Genomic DNA, 21643 nt, shown 5'->3' on the forward strand with positions numbered 1-21643 from the left:
TGCCCTCTGGGGTCCCCCATTCTAAACTATACCATCTTAGCTCCCTTGCCTACCTGCGAATGCAGTGGCCATGTCTGGGGAAGATCCCAGAAATCATTCCTTCTCTGCCAACCATGCCTTCAGTTGCTCCCATTCCAATATACCCCTAAGCCCTCTTCCCTGGGCAATTTGCAGTGCTCCCCCAATAATCTGGTCGCATGCTAGCTAGACTGGCATTCCCTGTCTTCCCCATATATCTTTTTTTTTTTTTAAATGACTAAGCAACTATGCTGGAACACTAGTATAGTTAACACAAGTTTGGTATTAATCATGTCCGGAATATAAGCCAGTGACTGGCTGCTTTTCTCCTAGCAGTGTAACATTTGCCTGGGTACCAAGCAATGTAGGCAGTTGCCTACAGCTGGAGGTTGCATTGTTTATACTGTGTATTTATAATAATAAATCTGGAAGTATGAATTTTCCAATTTTGCTCTTCTCTTTAAAGTTTGTTTTGCTTGCTTGGGGCCCCTAGAGATTTCCTATAAATTTTAGGATGAATTATTTTATTTCTGTTAAAAACAACTTTGGGATTCAAATGAGGATTCTACTAAGTTTGCAGGTTGCTTTGAATTTGCTTATTGTTAAACATTATTACGTTTTTGCATTTATTCAGGTCTCGTTAATTTCTTTCAGAAGTGGTCTGTAGTTTGCAGCAGTCAGAGTTACTTTGGTATGATCATATGGTCAGTGAGCAGAAATCATGTTCCCTTTTAATTTGGATGCTTTTCTTGTCTAACTGCTCTGGCTAGAAGTTCCAGTACTTTTGATTAGCTGTAGGATACAAAGCAGCGAAAGTAGGGATCCTCTTCTTTTTCTCAACCTTAGAATACAATCTTTCAGTGTTTCACTACTGAGTATGATGTCAACTGTGGTTTCTGAATAATTTTTTTTTTTAAATAAAGTTGAGGTCTGGAGAACCAAGATGGCGGAATACGGTAAGGACACGTTTATGTGGACAGAAAAACATTTAATCAGGATGAAGCAGAGAGGACATATTTCAGGAAATAGGAAGGGACAGAACAACAGCAGAGGGGTACCTGGAGACTGAGAGACACAGGAAAGCAGTGGACACAATGGTGTGGTGTTGCAGAGACTGATACTCCAGCACAGCGATCTAAACTCCAACAGCATCCGGAACTCCACCAGCAACCAGGTGGGAAGGGACTTTCACTGGGATCTCGGGTGGTGAACCCAGACAAAGAACTGTCCATCCTGCTGGTCCGTTTGATTTGATCAGGAGCAGAGACAGAGCAGCAGATCTCAGATGGGCAGTGTGAGAACAGAGTGGATTTCACAGCCCAGTCAGCTCCTTAGAGCTGAATTGGGTGCCATTTTGCGAAAGGGGAAAAGGGCAAGGGAAGGGACTGAGCATGCCCTGAACTGGGAGTGAGCTCATTTCTGTCTCAGTGAACTGCAACAATGTGGCATTCTACGGGTTCCACCCAGGACAGGTCTGGGTAGCCCTCGGATCTGACGGCCAGCAGATCAAGAACTGTAGTGGTTGTGTATCAGGCGCCATTTTGGGCACTGTGGCAAATGCTTTGGGACTGCAGGGGACAATACTAAACTGCGCATGTGCTGATCTCGTGAGAACTTGCTGAGGTCCGTGATTGCACTGGTCGCACAGGAAAATAATACTGATTCTGGCAGAGTACTGGTCAAAATAGGTCCGTGTGGCACCCAGACCTAAAGTCCAACAGGTTCTGGCAAGATCAGTGTCACCAACAACCTAATTATATAGGACACCTGGTGTCTCTCTAATCCTTGGATCTGCTCCAACCGGAAGTGGGAGAAAGGTTGCAGTGACAACAGTGCAGCCTCAGCACGGTATCACAGGAGGTGGAGAGTGGTGAGCCAGAAGCTGGGGCTACGGAGACCACGGTGGAAATCTGACGTAAGAACCCAGACTTGGAACTCGCTGGAGGTTGTGGCACAAGTGGCTGCAAGCAAAAAGTTGTGTACCAACTGCAATAAGTAAATTCGCATTGTAGACCTGTGGGTGACAAAGCTTAGAAACCTGCCCCAAAGAATTCAAGACTCTGCTAACCAGAAGTGCAATGACCAAGAGCAAAAGAAGAGACAAAAGCACAATGAATATTACTGAAGACTCCCCTGCAAAGGAGCAAAACCCTATGCCAACCTCAGAGTTAACTGAGGAAGACATCGAGAAAATGGGGCACACAGAATCCATAAGACTCATTTTAAAGATTCTGATCAACAATGAGAAGCTCATGCAAGAGTTCAAAGAATTTAAGGAAGCAATAAAGCAAATCAAGGCTGGTATATCAGAAATTAAGAACACAGTAGAGCAAATTAAGAGTACAGTGGAGAGTCTCCAAAATAGAATGAAGAAAGCAGAAGAAAGAATCTCAGAATTGGAAGGTATTTCCTGTCATCAAGGGGAAGCAAACAAAAAGCTGGAAGCAGAGCTGGATCAGGCCAAAAAAAGTATTCAAGAATTGAAAGACACTATTAAGAGGCCAAATATAAGAGTTATGAGAGTCCCAGAAGGTGCAGAAAGAGAAACTGAGTTTGCAAATGTATTTAATGAAATAATAAAGGAAAATTTCCCTAATCTGGAGAATTGGGAAACAAGTTCCAGGAGGGGCACAGAACTCCCAACAGGCTTGATCAAAAGCGATCTTCACCACGACATATGATAATCCAGCTCTCTTCAATTGAACATAAGGAAAAGATTCTTAAATGTGCACGTGAAAAAAATCAATTGACATATAAAGGAATGCCAATTAAGCTCACAGGAGATCTCTCACAGGAAACTCTACAGGCAAGAAGAGAATGGAGTGACATATTTCAGACTCTAAAAGAAAAAAATTGTTGGCCTAGGATAACATATCCAGCAAAGCTTTCTTTTGTCTTTGAAAATGAAATAAAATTCTTCTACAGTAAAGAAAAGCTAAAAGAATTTGCCTCTTCCAAACCTACCCTACAGATAAATGATACTTCAAGATGTTCTCTTCACAGAGAAGAGGAATATATCTAGTAACATGTCATTTAACTTCAGGCATTGTAAATTTCAATTTTTCTTTTTAATGTTGATTTTGTATCATGACTTTTCATTTAACGGGATGTATAGTAGCTGTGTAATGGAAACTGTCATATCTAGTAACATGTCATTTAACTTCATGGCATTGTAAATTTCTTCTTTCTATTGTTGATTTTGAATCATGACTTTTCATTTAAGGAGATGTACAGTAGCTGCGAAATTGAGACTAACATTCAGATGTGAGGATGTAGTGTGGTATGCATTTCTACTTCCAGACAAAGATGGACTTACAATGAAACTGTTTACTATATCTTGACAATAGGATTCTGGACTCTGCCATCGTCTATGCCCGCAATGATGGACATATGACTGAGTAATGATATAGAGGAACTGGGGGGGGGGGAGGGAACTAGGGACGGGATAAGGGAATATGAAACTGTATTATAGAATAATAACAACAATAATAAAATGTATTTAAAAATAAATAAATAAAGTTGAGGAACTTCCCTGGTTTTAGTTTGTGTTTCTAATATATGAGTGTTGCACATAAGTGTTTATTTTCTGCATTAATTATATCCTATTAGAAGCAAAGTTATAGCACATGTTATACCTGAGAAAAAAGTATATATCATAAGGAACCAAGTGGAGTGATTTCAGATAAAAATTCTACTACTTACTCTGTCAGACTCTAATGCAATGAGCTTAAACACAACTAAAATATGCAAAACTGTTTGCTTAACTTGAATCTTTGGCTGATTTTACCCTAAAAGAAGTTTTTAAATACTCTGTTGTACCTCTGCTTGTAAATTTAAAATATTATTTATTATTTTTAAAATATTATTTATTATTATGACTTATTTCTCTCAATAAAGAATAAAAGGAAATATCAAGTTTTTAGAAAGATCACCCTTGATAATGAAAATTGAATTTTTCCTTAGGAATAAAGTGTGTTTGTTTAACATTTATTTTATTTGAAAGACAGATTTAGAGCGACAAAGACAGAGATCTTTCATCCACTGATTCACTCCCCAACCAGAGCTGAGCTAATCCGAAGCCAGGAGCTTCTCCTGAGTCTCCCGCATGGGTGCAGGGTCCCAACGCTTTTGGGCTATCCTCCACTGCTTTCCTAAGCTACATGCAGGGAGCTGGATCTGAAGTGGAGCAGCTGGGATAGAAACAAGTGTCCACATGAGATGCTGGCACTTGCAGGTGGAAGATTAGCCAGTTAAGCAATCAGGCCAGCCTCTTATATTTTATTAAACTTTTGCACTTTTAGACCTAACAAATATCAGAAACCCAAATCTATCTATCTATCTATCTATCTATCTATCTATCTATCTATCTATCTATATCGTAAAATGAGATTTAAAATTTGAACAATTTCTGTGGATTTTTACCATTAGTATTTGTGTCATGGAAGGTTTTTATTCCATTCCTTGTTACAAAAGCTTATGTGTACACCTTTCTCTTAGATCACAGCACCTAAAACTGTGGGATCAGAATTACTTGGAAGGGTTGCTAAAACACAGATTTTGAAATCCCATAATTCTGAGTTCCCATAATCCCTCATAATTGTAACTTGAGAATTTTGGAATAGAGTGTAAGAAACTGCACTTCTTACAGATCCCTGGTCATATCTAAGAAACAACTGCCTTCAATAATCAATACACTTCAGGAAACAGATTTCCTTTCTGTTATTTTTAAAAGTCTACAAAAAGAATTTCCACGTAGAGTTGCCTGACATCTTAGCAATTTTCACTATTTCCTTTAATAATGTATCAAGATTTGAAGGACATTATTAACTACTATTTATTTTAGTAAAGCAGTAGGTACATTTACATTTCAGTGTAATCCTTTTCATTTGAGAAGCCATGATCTTCCTTCAGTAGCTCAACTAAATCTAATTTTTAAAAAGATTTATGTAATATGGGCCCGGATGTGTGGCCTAGCGGCTAAAGTCCTCGCCTTGAATGCCCCGGGATCCCATATGGGCACCAGTTCTCATCCCGGCAGCTCCACTTCCCATCCAGCTCCCTGCTTGTGGCCTGGGAAAGCAGTCGAGGGCAGCCCAAAGCTTTGGGACCCTGCACCTGTGTGGGAGACCTGGAAGAGGTTCCTGGTTCCTGGCTTCGGATCGGTGCAGCACGGGCCGTTGCGGCTCACTTGGGGAGTGAATCATCGGATGGAAGATCTTCCTCTCTGTCTCTCCTACTTTCTGTATATCCGGCTTTCCAATAAAAATGAATAAATCTTTTAAAAAAAATTTATGTAATTCACACACCATACAATTAATCCATTTAAAGTGAACAACTAAAAAATTTTTTTCTTACAGAAGATTTATTGTATTTACTTAAAAAGGTATAGTGATAGTGAGAGAAGAAGGGACAGAGAGAGAAAGAGATTTTCCATCTGTTACCCAAATGGCTATCACTGTTGCGGCTGGAGCAAGCTGCACTCCCTCTGGATCTCTCACATGGGTGGAAGGAACTCAATCAAGCATTTGGCACTTTCTTCTGCTGTTTTCAAAGGATTGTCATCGGGGACTTGAATGGGAAGTAGAGCAGCTGGACTGAAACATGCCAGCGTCACAAGCTGTGGCTTAACCTACTGTGCCACAACACAGGCTCCAAGGAACATGTCACTTATAGTGTAAGTAATACCATGGAATCATTGAAGTGATAAGTATAATATACTAAATTTAAGCTTAAATAAATTCAGGTTAGAAAGCCTTCACCCAAATCTCTTCACTATTTGATTTTAATTATAAATTTAAGATCATGTTTTATTTGCAATTTTAAAAAAGAAACCTAAAACTTTTAAGACACAATGTTTCTTGTCACATATTCAGCATATACCAAATTATTATGATATAGTATAGTTCAAAGGAGCCTTTAAACTTAGAATAGCTTTTGCTTATGAATATTAGTTATAAAAGCTGATAACTTTCATGAAGATACTTTAAAAACAAAGCCTTACCTCTTACAGTTAAATTTCAATAAAAATTCAATTATATGGAGCCTCAAAATTTCCTGTAACCCTCATATTAAATTTTGTGCTCAGTATTAAGGGAATTAACGTCAATTTCTTTACCAATGAATTATAGGGAGCACAAATTAAGATGAAAGAATGTACTGGGAATATGCATGCAAATATCATGCATTCAATATTATTATACAGCATAATCTGTAAATCTGATACTAATGAGACTCAAGATTTAAATGGCTGAAGAATGTATTTAGTGAATTATTGTCAATCAATGCCTCTGTTCTAGGATAAATGTAATCTTGAATGCCAACACACCCATTATTACAAATTCCTAACTAAGTACAGTACTTCATTATTTCAAAATGTCACTGTCAATTTTTAGAGTAACAGATAAACATCTTTCCATCATATATCAGATTGCCTTTCCTTCAAAGTAAATGAGACACTATTAAGAAAACTCAAAAAAAAAAAAATTTACAGCAACAGAATAAACCTAATGGGCATTACAATTCTAAACAAGCAGCAGAACACTCAATTTTCATATTTGCTACTAGGGACACATCAAAGATTATACCATTGTGACCAAGTCGGTTTTCTTCAGAACCTTATTTCAGGTAAAATTCAAATACTTAATATTTTACAATTACCGAGTGCTGACTTTATCCAAGGCATACCCTGAGGAGATACAAATGTGATATTACTACTGTTCTTAACAAACAGCCTACTGGAAGACAGTTAAGCACAGAAAGTAAAATACAGGGTTAAATTAAAATTGTGTATATGCTTGACATTTGTATTACTTAGGGTACTATTAACAATACTCACCTGAAAACGTCATATCATTGCTCAGAAATTACACTCTCCTGTATTTGCTCTATGTAAATCTCATTTTCACAAAAAAACTCCACAAAATTTAAAAAGCGAAATAATATGAATACATGTAGATTTAGCATCTCATGCCAAAAATGCTAGTATTTGTTTCATATTTTACCTTAAAGCTATTATGCAAATCCTGAAATTTCTCTCTTGAGTAGCTAATGGTTATATGAAAATATTATATAGACCTATTGGATATATGATTTTGGCTAATTTTCTCAATTATCAATCTCAGCTTCCTAATCTGAAATGTGCATATAATAATAACAATCTGTGCTGGATTATCTTCCTGCTGTCCTTCTGGATCCACGTTCTTTCTACATGGCTTTTTGTCAGGGAGGTTGTCCTGCCTTTCAACAATTGACTGGGTAAAGCTAACAGAAGACACCAGAAGAGACCATAATCCAGAAGGAAGAGATGCAAAACAAACAAAATTTCAGCACATTGCCTAGCACATTATAAATCCCTAGTAAGTGATGAATATTGCATCATTAACAGTGTACTGCTGTTATTATATTTTACTTGAAGTTCAATGCTCACGCTATCTATGAAATCTGACAGATGGGATATTGCAAAATTCAGAATTCTAGAGCTGTATTACTAATTCTCACAATATTTAGAAATATCTTCAACTATAAAATGTGTTTATTGTTAATGAGTCTCAATACCTAAAAGGGCTTACAACTGAATCATAAAGACCAGAGAGTAGTCCTCATTTCCTGGCATGTAGTATTTTCTGTAAACACACCTGTGTACTAATTTCTTTCAAACTGAGCTCCTGTTACTACCCCAAATCCACAGAAGCACAAATACTGTACATAAATATACAGAAAATATTCCATATAAATGTGTAGAAAATATATGGATTATTGTGCCTTGGGTTGGTGAATTGGCAGAATGGTAAAAAGAATGGCATAAGTGAAATTGATAATCTAGAAATGATCCTGACTTCAGATACCTTACCTCATGACAAACGCCACATTCAAAATCCTGTTGCAGTCTGTTCAGCCTTACCTCATCCTTTATGTCTTCCTGTTGCTGGGCTGCGAAGATCTCCATTGCAGCCATGAGTCTCATCATCAACTCATCCACTGTCGTGTTACCTGACAACACAGAAAGATGCCAGACCTTGCTTTACATAATTATATCTAACTTCAACTAATTAGTTAAAAAGAAATAGTCATCCTAGAAGTAATCTGAAAGGAATAACTATAGTGTAAACTATATTGACTGGTATGGTAATGTCTAGTTAAAATATTTTCATGTTTTAATGAAGCTGATTTATATGTTCAATAGTAAAAATAAAATGGTATACTGGAAGATACAGAATAGATCTGAAGAGACGTTATAATGATAAAGGTGAAAATCCATGAGGTTAAAAACACATCAGGAACTGGTTTTGTGGCATAGCACATAAAGCAGCTGCCTGTGACACTGGTGTCCTGTGTGGGTCCTGGTTTGAGTCCCAGCTGTTTTGCTTCTAACCCAGCTCTCTATTAAGTGACTAGGAAAAGCAGCCGAAGACGGCCCAGTGTTTGGGCATCTGCCACCCATGCGGGAGACGCAAAGGCAGCACCTGGCTCTTTCCTTTGGCCTGACCCAGCCCTAGCCACTGTAGTCCTCTGGGTAGCGAACCAAATGGAAGATCTCCCCCTCTTTCTCTGTCTCTTCCTTCCTCACTGCAACTCTTTTTAAGAAATAAAAAACAAAAAATAAACGTATCTGTTTATCCATCCCTGTCTTTCTAAAAAAACAACACATACTTACTTATTAACTAATAACAACTGCCAAATGTTTCTATGTCAATGATTAGACTAAGCACTTTATATACATTATTTAATCTGTACAATTCTGTGAAGGGGTTAGTATAATTCAGATTTCAAAGAGATGGAAAATGAGCCTTAGAGGGCTCATGTGATGTACCTAAACAAGGCAAAGCTGCTTAAGTGGTGGCTCAAGGATTTGAAACCAGATGAGTCTGACTGAAGGCTGCCCTTTCTGCCAGCTCAGTCTTTACTCAGAATATTCTATCCTTACCACTAAAACCTTATGATCAAACAAATAGTAATTCAGTTTCTTTTTTTCTTTTAAGATCTATTTATTTATGTTGGAAAGGTAGATTGCAGAGAAAACGAGAGATAGAAAGATCTTCCGGGGCTTGGCATGATAGCGTAGTGGCTAAAGTCCCCCCCTTGAACGCACCGGGATCCCAGATGGGTGCTGGTTCTAATCCCAGCAGCCTCACGTCCCATCCAGCTCCCTGCCTGTGGCCTGGGAAAGCAGTCAAAGCAGGCCCAAAGCTTTGGGACCGTGCACCTGCATGGGAGACCAGGACGAGGCTCCTGGCTTTGGATTGGCTCAGCTCCAGCCGTTGCAGCCGCTAGGGGAATGAACCATCAGACAGAAGATCCTCCTCTTTGACTTTCCTCCTCTCTGTATATCTGCCTTTCCAATAAAAATAAATCAATTTTAAAAGAAAAAAAGAAAGATCTTCCATCTGCTGGTTCACTCCCCAAGTGGCTGCAATGGACAGAGCTGATTCAATCTGAAGCCAGAAGCCAGTAGCTTTTTCTAGGTTTCTCACACAGGTGCAGAGTCCCAAGGCTTTGGGCTGTCCTCAACTGCTTTCCCAGGCCACAAGCTAGATGGAAAGTGGTGTAGCTGGCACAAGAACTGGCACCCATATGGAATCCTGGTATGTGCAAGGCGAGGACTTAAGCCACTAGGTTTCCATGCTAGGCCCATTAATTCAGTTTCAAAGAAAACTTTGTTTCTGGGGACATCGCTGTGGTGTAGGTTAAGCTGGTTGAAGTGCAAGCATCCCATATGGGATCCCATGAGCCCCAGCTGCTCTGCTTCCCATTTAGCTCCCTCTAATTTGTCTGGGAAAGCAACAGAAAAAGGGCACAGGTCTTTGAACCCCTGCACTCATGTGAGAGACTGACGAAGCTTGAGTCTCCTGGCTTTAGACTAGCTCAGCTCCGGCTGTTTGGGCTATGTTGGGAGTCAACCAGTGGATGGAATCTATCCTTCCTTACTTATCTCTCCATAAAACCTGACTTCAAATAAAAATAAACTTGTCTTTAGAAAAGAAAAAATGTTATTTATCTTTTGCCCAATTGATATTTTCCCCTTTCAGCTGCCTTCAGATGATAATTTTATGAAGGTATTTTAAATGTTCAATTTTCTTTGGTATTAGTTTATTCCCTATCCAAGTATATAACAGAAATATAGCTCATACACATTGTTTCCTGTGTGCATTAACTCCTTATTATTTGCTTTGAATATAGCTATAAGAGAAATTCATGAGAACATATGAAATATGGCTATTATACAAGCACAAAGAGTTTTTCTTTAGGGCCTGAAAAGAAGTCTCTTGCCTTAGTAATGAAATGAACAGGACAATAAAAGCAAGTATCCTTGTTAGTGTTTTTTTTTTCCTAAAGTAGGGCTTGACAAATACCATTATTTCAATGGTTCGTCTCCTGAAATATATAAATTTTAAACATTTCACTTGTCCATTATGGCAGAGTACATGAATTTTTGCTTGAAATTCAAATTTTATCACTGGTTTCAAATATAATCAGTCCTTTCATTTACAAGTGACAGACATATTTTGCTTATTTTGGAGAAAATGTCTACCAAATACCAAGCTATATAAACCAAGTTTACCTATTAGTCATAATTGATTTTTTTAAGTTTTCACTTTTTAAATTTGGAAAGCAGATACACAGACACACAGAGAGTGACAGACACAGACAGTAGAGCTATCCTCTGGTTCATTCTCCAGTCGCCGTTGACAACGCCTGGCCTTCAGCCAGGCCAAGCCAGGAGCCTAGAACTCCATCTGCTTCTCCTATGTTGGTGCAGGGATCTAAGCACTTGACTTCCCACCAATTGCCTTTCCAGGTTGCGCATTAGGCAGGAAGATGGAATTGGAAGCAGATCTAGGACTTGAACCTAGGCAATGATATGGGATGTGGCATTCTAATTGGTGGATTAATAGTTATAACACTTCTGTAACAACAACAAAAAAAGCAAGGAGTTCAGCTCAAGTAAACAGAAAGTGCTTTATCCACACCTCCCACTGTGTCACGCAAACTAAAGGGGTACAATTTAATAAAAGTAGTCATTTTTGTTGCTTCACTAAGGATATTCTTAAATGACCTTTCTTTTCTTTTATTTCTTCTTCACCTCCTTTTTGCTTTGTTAGACTTTAAATACAGGGTAGTGAAAAATATGACTGCTGGTATAGTTTTGTAACATGTTATGAAGGATTTTTCAAATCATTGCTCCAAAGTTACTAGTGCAAATATTAACGCAGTAAGATTTCCATAAAAGACATAATTAGAACAATTCTGACCTTGCAGATCCCTGCAAGTTTTAGGGTGCCTTTGGAGTCTATCAGCCAAAAATTGAGTGTCCTTAGCTATTGTAATATTACTGTTGACAGTGAAAACAGCAATAAAGTGTTATCTTCATTATCCATTTAATCTGTGCAACATCAGTTGCATTAGCAGCTTTCTTCTTTCATTTTTATTAATAAAGATTTATTTATTCATTTTGAAAGTCCGGGCTTCAGAGAGAGAACAGAAAGAGAAGGGAAGAGACAGATCTTGTATTTACTAGTTCACTCCTCAGATGGCTGCAACGGTCAGTGCTGGGCCAGGTCAAAGAAAAGAGCTAGTTTCTTCTGGGTTTCCCACCCAGGTGGCAGGGGCCCTGGACACTTGAGCCATCTTCCATGTGATTCCTGGCCATTAGCAGGGTACTGGATCAAAGGTAAAACAGCCAGGACAGGAGCCAGCGCTACCATAGGAGTGGATTTACTTGCTGTGCTACAATGCCAGTACCAGCAGGTCTTCTCTAACACTGTTTACAATTTATATTTCACACTATTCTTTAGTTGTAGAGAAACACAAAGTATCAGAGTTTTGTTTTATTTGTGTTTCAAAAGTATTGGAATTTACAGATTATCCCTTCACCATTAGACTTTCTTGCAGATAGTATCCATGTAACAAATCTTTTTCTTGGTAGCATAAAGTTCTCAATTTAAGTATCTTGACAAACAGGAGAATTTTACACTAACTCCCAGAGTCCATTAGTAACAACAAAACACACAGAAAGCAGAAATTTCATTCACTGATTTTTTGGTAAAGAAAATGCACTATCGTTATGTTCACAGGCATCTGACAGTGTCACGCCTCAGGGCTGCATCCTAGCCGTGGGACCACACAGGTATGGAAAAACAATCGTCACCAGGAACAATTCCATTTGCGAACTATAGTCACTGCGTCTTCTACATAACATATTTTTCTACAAAGACATATTATCAAACCTTGAAGTTAAAAATCACAAGATTACCACAATATACAAGATTCTACTCCTCTTGTGACATGATCCTTACCTTGTATCACATTTAACACCTCGTTAGATGATCGCTTTCCCATGATAATCAGGAAAAGTGGAAACTGATCTGTTTTCTGAGTTCGAATGGTTTGTGCAACAACGCTGCCAAAGTGTCTATTACACATTGTCAGAAATCTAAAATGAGAAACAATTCAAAGTAAATTTACTGTCATGTAACCAATTCATTTTACGAATTACATAAAAATTAGAAGGCTTACCCGATATTAATAAATACAATCTTGCCATATTAAGTTCTCAACTAAATCTTAAGACATGGAAATGATTATCATGCTGGAAGGCAGAACTCCCTGAAGGGTGTCTGGGGCTGAAGGCACAGGATTCTTAGTCTGAAATATGGCAAGCTGAACTAAATTTTAAGAAGAAAGCAAATGAATTTCAAGACAAGAAAATTTCTTAAATAGGACAAATAATATGGTGTGGTACAAAGATAAATCAGTGAGAATCATCCTAAGGAATCAAATTTAGAGATCTTTTCACAAGTCTCCAAATTACGAACTGCACTTCAGATTCAGTTTTCTCCAGTCGGAGTAGGTCCTCTAGTTTCATACTTGGTATGGGATAAAAATAATAATTCTAAGCTTTTAACCAAAAAAGCTCAGAGATATTAGCATACTGAAGTCTAGCATTAGTATTCTTAACACGATCTGGAATAAATGAAAAAACTGATAAAGCTTTTCTCTTCTATTAGAGGACTGTTTGAAATTAGCATTTCTTTCAAGAGAAAAGGGTAGCTTATGATATGTTTTCAGATCTGATGGTAAAAAGTAAATGTCATAATAATAATGAATTATGAAAGACCAAATGCAAATATAGAATGCTTTAATAAGATCCAATTTAATAAAGTCTGTAAAAATAATGGACTTTTAATAACACAGGTCACAAAAGGCAAAACAGTGGAAATTCTGGGGACTAGCCACTGGTCCTGGCTTATTAATTCTTAATTATGTTCATGAAAGGCAACTTAAATCGTGTATTTTCTTATGCCTTATGATAATATTTTAGGTAACAACTCCTCTGAAATGTATGTTCTAGCTGATGAGCAAAGTTCTGTCGTCACATGCATTAGAAGGTAAATCTATTTGAAAAGACAAACGGCATTAAAATGTCATGTTCTCAGATTCATTTGATATCCAAATTCAAAAAAGAATCAAACCTCTTAATTTTTAAAGCCAATATATTTTCTGTCTGTAGAAATTCATCTCAGAAATTTAGGCAGAATTGCCTATAAAACCCATGCTGTGACTATAGAAGGCAGGTCTTGTTAAGGGGCACTAGAACTGTCGGCAAGAGTGTCAAGACAAGTTAGCACCACCGCGGTAAGTTCATTGGGGGGCAGGTTCTTATACACCTCCAGAGCAGCAATAACCAGACCTCATGGCAATTTGAAATGAAAGGCCTTAAGAAATCCATTGTCAGCCATGAAATATCAGTGCCCCCATGAAAATTCAAATCTTCACATTCCACAACTATTATGGGATAAAGATGCTCAAGAAGCCTAAGCCTCCATACTAAATTTCACACCCAGGTAGCTTTAACTTATCAATTGGGTTGTGTAGCTTAGGAGACTGAGAAAGTTAGGATCTCATTTTTCTTAATGCTTCTTTCTAAAATAATGAAAATCAGTCTTGACTCTGATCTGCTCACTGACAACCTCTAAAATTAAAGATGTCAAAAACAGTTGGAAATATCCCTGAAAGGGAGAAAGTCTTTGTTGTTTTCACATCAATCAATTAAATGGATATCATACTATAGATGCCCACCACAGCACTAGTCTTACAATCAATATTAAATAGTACCTAAACAGAATGACCATCTGCCAAAATCAGAAAGGATCAATGGAAGAAAGGAAGTAAGGGAGAAGCAGGCGAGCTTGGTGGTTTCAACAATTCCATTCCAAGATACTTTTGCCTCGAATTCTCTTTGCAAAAATGAGCATAAAGCCAAAATAATTATGAAAATGTAGCTAGCTTATGGGGTTTAAGATAATACATAACACAAATTTCAAAACTACACAACGCATTTTTCAAGAGGGTTATAGTCTTCAAAGGCACACAGCAATTCAATTAATTATTAAAAAAAATAGAAAGATAATTTTTTCCTGAGCATTGGTAAATAGATTAAAATTTTCAGAAATATTTGTAAAATATGCAGGGTTCACACAGTGAGGCTGAAACCTCTAGTAGCTTTAATTCTAATCAAAGAGAGACTATTAAATTTTTACTTAATATGAGCAGTATAATGACCCTATATTTGAGCTACTGTTCCAGGCACCTGTATCCCATACCACAGTGCCTAGGTTTGAGTTCTGGCTCTACTTTGCAGCCTCCCTGACAGGCAGCAAATGATGACTTAAGTGCTTTGCACCTGCTACCCATGTGGCAGACCCAGCTGAAGTTCCCGGCTTCTGGTTTCAACCTGGCCCAGCCCCAGCTGGTGAATGCATCTTGGGAGTGACCCAGTGCATGGAAAATCTAGTGTTTCCTCTCTCTTTCTCTGTTGCTTTGCCTTTCTAAGAAATACACAGCACTTTTAAATTTTTTAAGTAATCCGATTCGACTTCCTGAAATCTGAATCATGTTTGAGATTTTCAAAGGACAATCACTGAGAGCCTATGGAGCCACTGAATATCACCAAGTTGAAAAATTCCTATTGTTCAATTATTCCAATATATTTAAGAAGAACTTGAGGTAGCACTTCACAAAACTGTCTGTCATCAAATCTTTCTCAAAGTCAGGAAGTTTTGCGTGTTTTTCCCAGGTTTATTACAGCACAAAGTTACCATCCAAAGCACATTATCTGTAGCAAAAATCCAGCTGGTAACATTAGAAGAGAAACAGAAATGAAAACAAGTCACCCAGGCTGTACCACAGGGCTAGTTATTTATGTGCAACATTCAAGGGTGTGTGCTAAACAAGCATCCACAAATAAGAGTTTGAGTGACTGCTGGGCCATTTGTGATTGAAAGCTGTCTTTCTGTTTACTTTGAGTGTTGTACAATTTTTTTTTTTTACTGAACTATTGAAATATAACATTTTTAAATTGAATTAAAAAAAAGTGTGGTTCTTGCAATAATACTTTCTTCCTTTTGAGAAGGTAGATGTGTGCCAATGTGTCTAGTATTAGAGCCAAAATTGTTAATGCAACTGTGCATGGTGTTCATTTGAGTCAGATGTCATAAAGGAACAAATGGCCTCTACATAATTGGACTCCTGAAATCTTAATGACAGTCCTGTGACAAGAGGAAAAGGTTCAAAAATGTTTTTAATGGGGGAGTAAAATAAGGGAGGAAAAGAAGAAATGGAAGAAAGAAGGATTGAGAAAATGAATGAAAGGAAATGACTGATAATCCATAAAGTATACTTTTACTAGTTCTTGCTATTAAAAAAGATAAAATAATTGTAATCTGAAGTTTGGAGAGAAAACAGGACCTAGTTGCTAGACTACATTAATCATTAGTAAAATTTTTAGTCTCTGAGGCAAAAATAGATCTTTTCCTTCTTGTTAAGGAAATCAGGATTACTAATAAATCAGCTTTCAGAAAAAGCATTTTAAAATTGAAAACGGGGTACAACTTTGTTTCTTTCAATCAAAGAGATAATTCCACAAGTTACTGATTTTTACTAAACTGTACTCAAATACAAAATATATGTAGAATGAAATCTAGCAATTCAGGGAGAATGATTTTACATTTTACAATTATTACACAAACATTGTAAAAGCAGGTACATATGATTAAAAAAAAAGACCATGAAACTGCCTAATTATTTAAGGGCTTTTGATTTCCATACTTCAATCTGGCTTCCTTAAGTTCAAAGGGAGATTAATGCATATCTTGAAAATACTTGTCTTCTTATAAGGATGAAATGAGGTAAGATGCAGAAAAAACTTGTGTCTAGAATGTGGTAGCTATTTTATTACAACTGAATGCATAAAGGCATTTAGCATTTTTATCATCATTATTTTCAGGACTAAAGGGATATTTTATACCTAACAGGCTAATATTGAGTTTTGTTTCATTTTTGGTTGCAAAGTAAGATACAACATCAAAGAATTGCTGTCTAAAAAAAGAAAATAATCATTAGTTTTTTTTTTCCATTTAGAAATAAAAGCATGGGTACGAATATTTGGAAAATAAGGAAATCAAATAATAGATAATGCGACATTTTTTAAGATTTTATTTTTATTGGAAAATCAGATTTTTTTTTTTCAACAGAGAGAACAGACAGAAAGCTCTTCTGTCTGCTGGTTTACTCCTCAAGTAGCCACACTGGCCAGAGCTGAGTCAATTCAAAGCCAGTAGGCAGGTGTTTTCTTCCAGGTCTCCCACAGTATCCCAAGGCTTTGGGTCATCCTCCATTGCTTTCACAGGCCATAAGCAGGGAGCTAGATGAGATGTGGAGCAGCTGGGATATGAACCAGTGCCCATGTGGGATCCTAGCGAATGTAAGGCAAGGATTTAGTCACTAAGCTACCATGCCAAGCCAGATAGATGACGCAATATTACAAATTTTTTTAAAAAGTGAAAATTATAAAGAGAGGGAGAGACAGAGTGAGAGATCGTCCACCTGCTGATTTGAGTTTGAAGTGGCTGCTATAGTCAAAGCTGGGCCAGTGTGAACCTGGGTTCCAGGAGTTTCTTGTGGATTTCCACTTGGGTGCAGGGACCTCAGGACTTGGACTACCATCAATTACTTTTTAGGCACATTAGCAGCAAGGTGGAGCAGAAGTGAACAGCTAGGACATGAACCAGCACCCATATGGGCTGCTGGTGCTGCAGCTTTTTTTTTTTTTTTTTTAAAGATTTACTTATTTTTTTATTGCAAAGTCAGATATACAGAGAGGAGGAGAGACAGAGAGGAAGATCTTCCGTCCGATGATTCACTCCGAAGCCAGGAACCAGGAACCTCTTCCGGGTCTCCCATGCGGGTGCAGGGTCCCAAAGCCTTGGGCTGTCCTCCACTGCTTTCCCAGGCCACAAGAAGGGAGCTGGATGGGAAGTAGAGCTGCCGGGATTAGAACCGGCGCCCATATGGGATCCCAGGGCGTGTTCAAAGGCGAGTACTTTAGCCACTAGGCCACGCCGCCAGGCCCGGTGCTGCAGCTTTAAGATTAGTCTGCTTTGCCACCCTGCCAGCCCCCCAAAATTACAAAATTTTATACATTTAAATATGGTAAAAATTGAAGTCGCTATTTTCTCTTTCATGCATTTATGTTTAATAAAATTAATTTGTTTTTTAAATCCATGTTATATTTTCAGGTGAGCAGGAAAGAAAGATCTATTTAAAGAGCAAGTATATACTCAGGGGAAGTTTGGGCAACTTTATGGGAGAATGATGTCATCAGCAGCATCTCAGATGAGTGGTTTGTGTCCTGGTGGCTCCACTTCCCATCCTGCTTCCTGCTTTTGCCCTGGGAGAGCAGCAGAAGATGGCCCAAGTACTGGGGCCTCTGCACCCATGTGGGAAACTCCGAAGAAGCTTCTGGTTCCTGGCCTTGCACCAGCTCAGCTCTGCTTATTATGGCCATTTGGGGAGTAAAAAGTGGATGGAAGACTTTTGTGCACCTTCTCTGTAAAAATCCGCCATTCAAATAAAAATGCATAAATCTTTAAAAAAATTGCAGTCAAAATTTCTGATTCTTCCTCTTGAACCAATCTTTCTGATAATATGTGAATCACTTATGCCAAACAAGTGATTACTGCATCGGAAAAAATTATGTTTAATTATATAGAAGATTTCTATAAATCATTTGAGGTATTTTCTTAGGTACAACTGGTTACCTTATACTACTTCTTCTGAAGCTACTTCAGTGTAAGGAACTAACAGAGGCTAAACAAGCAGTTTTTGCTATGGTATTAAGTCCCATTGTTCACACATCCCTGTGTCCAGAGTGAGTTCAGTTAAGTAGTAAATAGTTAAATAGTAAATTAAGAGTATTAAGACAGACATCAAACTTTCCATCAAGTACATCTTTAGTTAATACCCAAATGCCCTTTTGGAAAATAAAGATCCTTACGAAGTAAGTCTCCTAGTCACTAGCTCTGTTAAGTATACCACAACTGTGCCAGCTGAAAAGTGTTGTTTCCCACCACAACACTATTTCCATAAGTCTGCATGGCTAGCCCATTGTTAAGCTCATTTTGAGAGTTCCCATTGGGAATCATCAGCACGCTTAGCAAATGCCATTTTGTCCTCTGAGGGTGTCTCTGATTGCTGGAAGTACTTCTAAGTGTTTGTTGAAACTGAGTTGGGGAAACATGAGCAAGCTGGGAGAGTGACTTTAAGGCAGCGGTCTCCAGCTTTGGTCACTTGTGCATTACCCAGGGAATTTATTTAAAAGGCAAGTTCCTCAGTTGCACCCTGAGATTCTGATGCAGTAGATCTGGGGTGAGGACTGTATCTTGGAAGAGGTTTCAATTCTCTCTCTAGGAGATTTTGATTTTAAGCAGTTAGTGGCCACACTTGGAGAAAGACTGTTTTGGGGACTGCATTACATGACTGTAAGTTTTCTCTGAAGGAAGGTCTTTAAGAAGTCACGCCAAAAATGTTTTGGGCAATTGCCACTATACTGGATGAAGTGTCTAATATTCTGAGGTGACCAATTTGTAAATATTAATTTTCACTTGCTTCATTAGTATTGATGCAATATCATCTGATATGGAACAATAAGCAAATAGCTCAAATATCTTTGAGCTCTAGACAATGAAGAAAAAAATGAAAAGAGGAAGGTTGAAACATAGAGTGGTTCGGGGAAGTCTCATGAGAAAGTTGGAATTCAATTAAAGTCTCAAAAGAGGTGAAGAAGGGGTGGAACTTACACTCCAAGTAAGGATTCCACGCAGAGATAGCAGAAAATACAGAGACCTTCCAGTTGGGGAGAAAACAAGTGCATTAGGACAGCTAGAGCAGGCTGACGTGCAGAAGACAACGCTGATGCTCTTGGCTCCTGCGCTTGATAAAAAGTACCAAAACGTGGCCAAAAGAGCAGCGATGAACAGGTAGAAATTTTAAATTGCAAGTCAGTTAAGACGGCTAATTCCCTAAACATAAAGAGCTTTCATAAACTGAAAATAGAAAGATGAATAAATAAGGTCGAACGACATCTTTCATAAAGAGAAACACTAATGGCTCATAAGAATATATGAAAGATAATGAAAAATAACTCATAATGTACTAATGTCCAATTAAAGCCATATTAAGAAAGCATTTTTTACCTATTAGGTCTGTGAAGATAATTGCACACATACTTTCCCCTTAACAATTCTATACCCTGGTCTTTAGTTTATTTTCATGTGGAAATAAACTATGTACGCAGTTAATTGCGGCAAGTTGTAATGGCAAAATATTAGACCTAATACAAATGTCATCAGTAGTGCCTTCTTGAATAAAATACTATCTTAATGAACTGTAAAGAATACTGTGTAGCCATAAAGTACAAATATCCTTACAAACTGATATGAATTATATTTAAAACACAACATGAGCAGAAAAAAAGAGATAAAATATTCTTTGCCATCAAACTTTGGAAAGACAAATAAACAAGGAACTTACAGTACTGCCTCTGGGGATGGTAACTTAGAGTAAGGGTAATAAGAAGACTTTCATTACAAATCTTTTTTATGCTAAATAATGCGGTTACAAGTAAATCAGCAAATAGTTCAATTATTAGAGTAAAACAGCTCACATAAAGAAAAACTGCAGGTAATCCCAGACCCAAACATTTCTTATAGATGTTTTGTGCAAATTTATTTGTATTTTTTATTATTTAAAATATTTATTTATTTTTATTAGAAACGTTACAGAGAGAAGGAGAGAGAGAGAGAGAGAGAGAGAGAGAGAGAGAGAGAGAGACAGAGATATCTTCTGTCTGCTGGTTCACTGCCCAAGTGGCTGAAACGGCCAGAGATGCCAGGAGCCAAGGGCTTCTTCCAAATCTCCCAGAAGGGTACAGGGTGGCAAGGCTTTGAGTCATCCTCTACTGCTTTTACAGGCCACAAGAAGGGAGCTGGATGGGATGTTGAGAAGCTGGGACACGAACCAGCACCTATATAGGATCCTAGGCATGCCTGTAAGGCAAGGATTTATGTCACTAGGCTGTTGTGCCAGGCCCCAAAATTTATTTTATCCTTGTGGGAATCACTGGCTGGAAAAACACATTTTTAAAAAAGATTTCCACATAACAATAATAAGCTGGTATTTGAAATGATTAATAGACATTAACTGAAAAGGTAATATATACTGCCATTTCTAGCTTTATTCTTTATAAATATGAAGCATTCTTAGGGGAAAAAAACCTCTGATGTGCAACTATTGGGGTTATTATCAGATTGCTTCATAATGGGTTGGTACAATGCCTCTGCATGCAACTACAAGTATGGTAGTCATGCTACATGACAAAGCGAAACAAAGAACAATTTAAGAAAACACAGGATGAGGGGCCGGCAATATAGTGTAGCAGGTAAAGTTGCCATCTATGATGCTAGCAACCCATATGGGCACAAGTTTGTGTCCTAGCTGCTCTGCATGTCCAGATAATGGTCTGGAGAAAGAGCAGAAGATGCCCCAAGTGTTTGGGACTCTGCCATCCACACGGGAAATCCAGATGAACTTCTAGGCTCCTGGTTTTAGTCTGGCAGAGCCTTGGCTACTGCACCGTCTAAGCAGTGAACCAGTGGTTGGAAGAATATCTCTGTCTCTATCTCTCTCTCCCCTTTCTTTACTATGTGACTATTACTTTCAAATAAATAAATAAATAAATATTAAGAGAAAAAAGAGACACAAGGTAGGATTTGGGGAGGAGTTAATCTAAAAGGCATCTCTACTATCTGAGGCTTAGACTTTTTAGCATTAGCAAATCATTGAATTACCTTGATAGATTAATAGTTTCAAAACACCATGAACTTTATTAATCTTATCTCCTTGTCATGTATAAGTCACTCAAGTGAAAAAGGTTTTTGAGGTCTCTATAGTTTAGTGACATATACAGTTCACCTATGGAGTCTGATTCATATTAACCTTGCCATGAGATAATAACCATAAAAAGGATAACTAGTTTTTTTCATCACTGGTGAGCACATAAACAGTATTTTAAGAACACAAAAAATTTTCCATATTTAAGAAAAAGGGCAAGTTCCTTTTTTCTTAAATTCCAATCATAGAAGCGTAGTAGGGGAGGTTAATAGAGAACATCTAATCTCATCTCTTCTCTAGTGCACAAATTCCTTCTCCAGTAATGTAAAGAGAAGATTCATTTTACAGGTGTTGTATGAGAGCAAATTTATGCTAAATGTCATCATATAATACTACTTCA

At 37.7% G+C, this 21643-nt stretch overlaps 1 protein-coding gene across 2 annotated transcripts in view; it reads right to left on the bottom strand.

Moving 5' to 3' along the window:
• FAF1 (Fas associated factor 1) overlaps positions 1-21643 on the bottom strand; it is a 387381-nt gene that overhangs the window by 81009 nt on the left and 284729 nt on the right. For both annotated transcript variants that reach the window (XM_004588662.3, XM_058681408.1), the window contains 2 exons: positions 12312-12448; positions 7919-8007 (listed from right to left, as the gene is read on the bottom strand). In XM_004588662.3, the coding sequence (XP_004588719.2) occupies positions 7919-8007; positions 12312-12448 (226 nt within the window). The remainder of the gene's footprint in view (positions 1-7918; positions 8008-12311; positions 12449-21643) is intronic.

This window comes from Ochotona princeps, chromosome 2 (genome assembly GCF_030435755.1).
Source record: "Ochotona princeps isolate mOchPri1 chromosome 2, mOchPri1.hap1, whole genome shotgun sequence".
Classification (NCBI taxonomy): Eukaryota; Metazoa; Chordata; class Mammalia; order Lagomorpha; family Ochotonidae; genus Ochotona; species Ochotona princeps.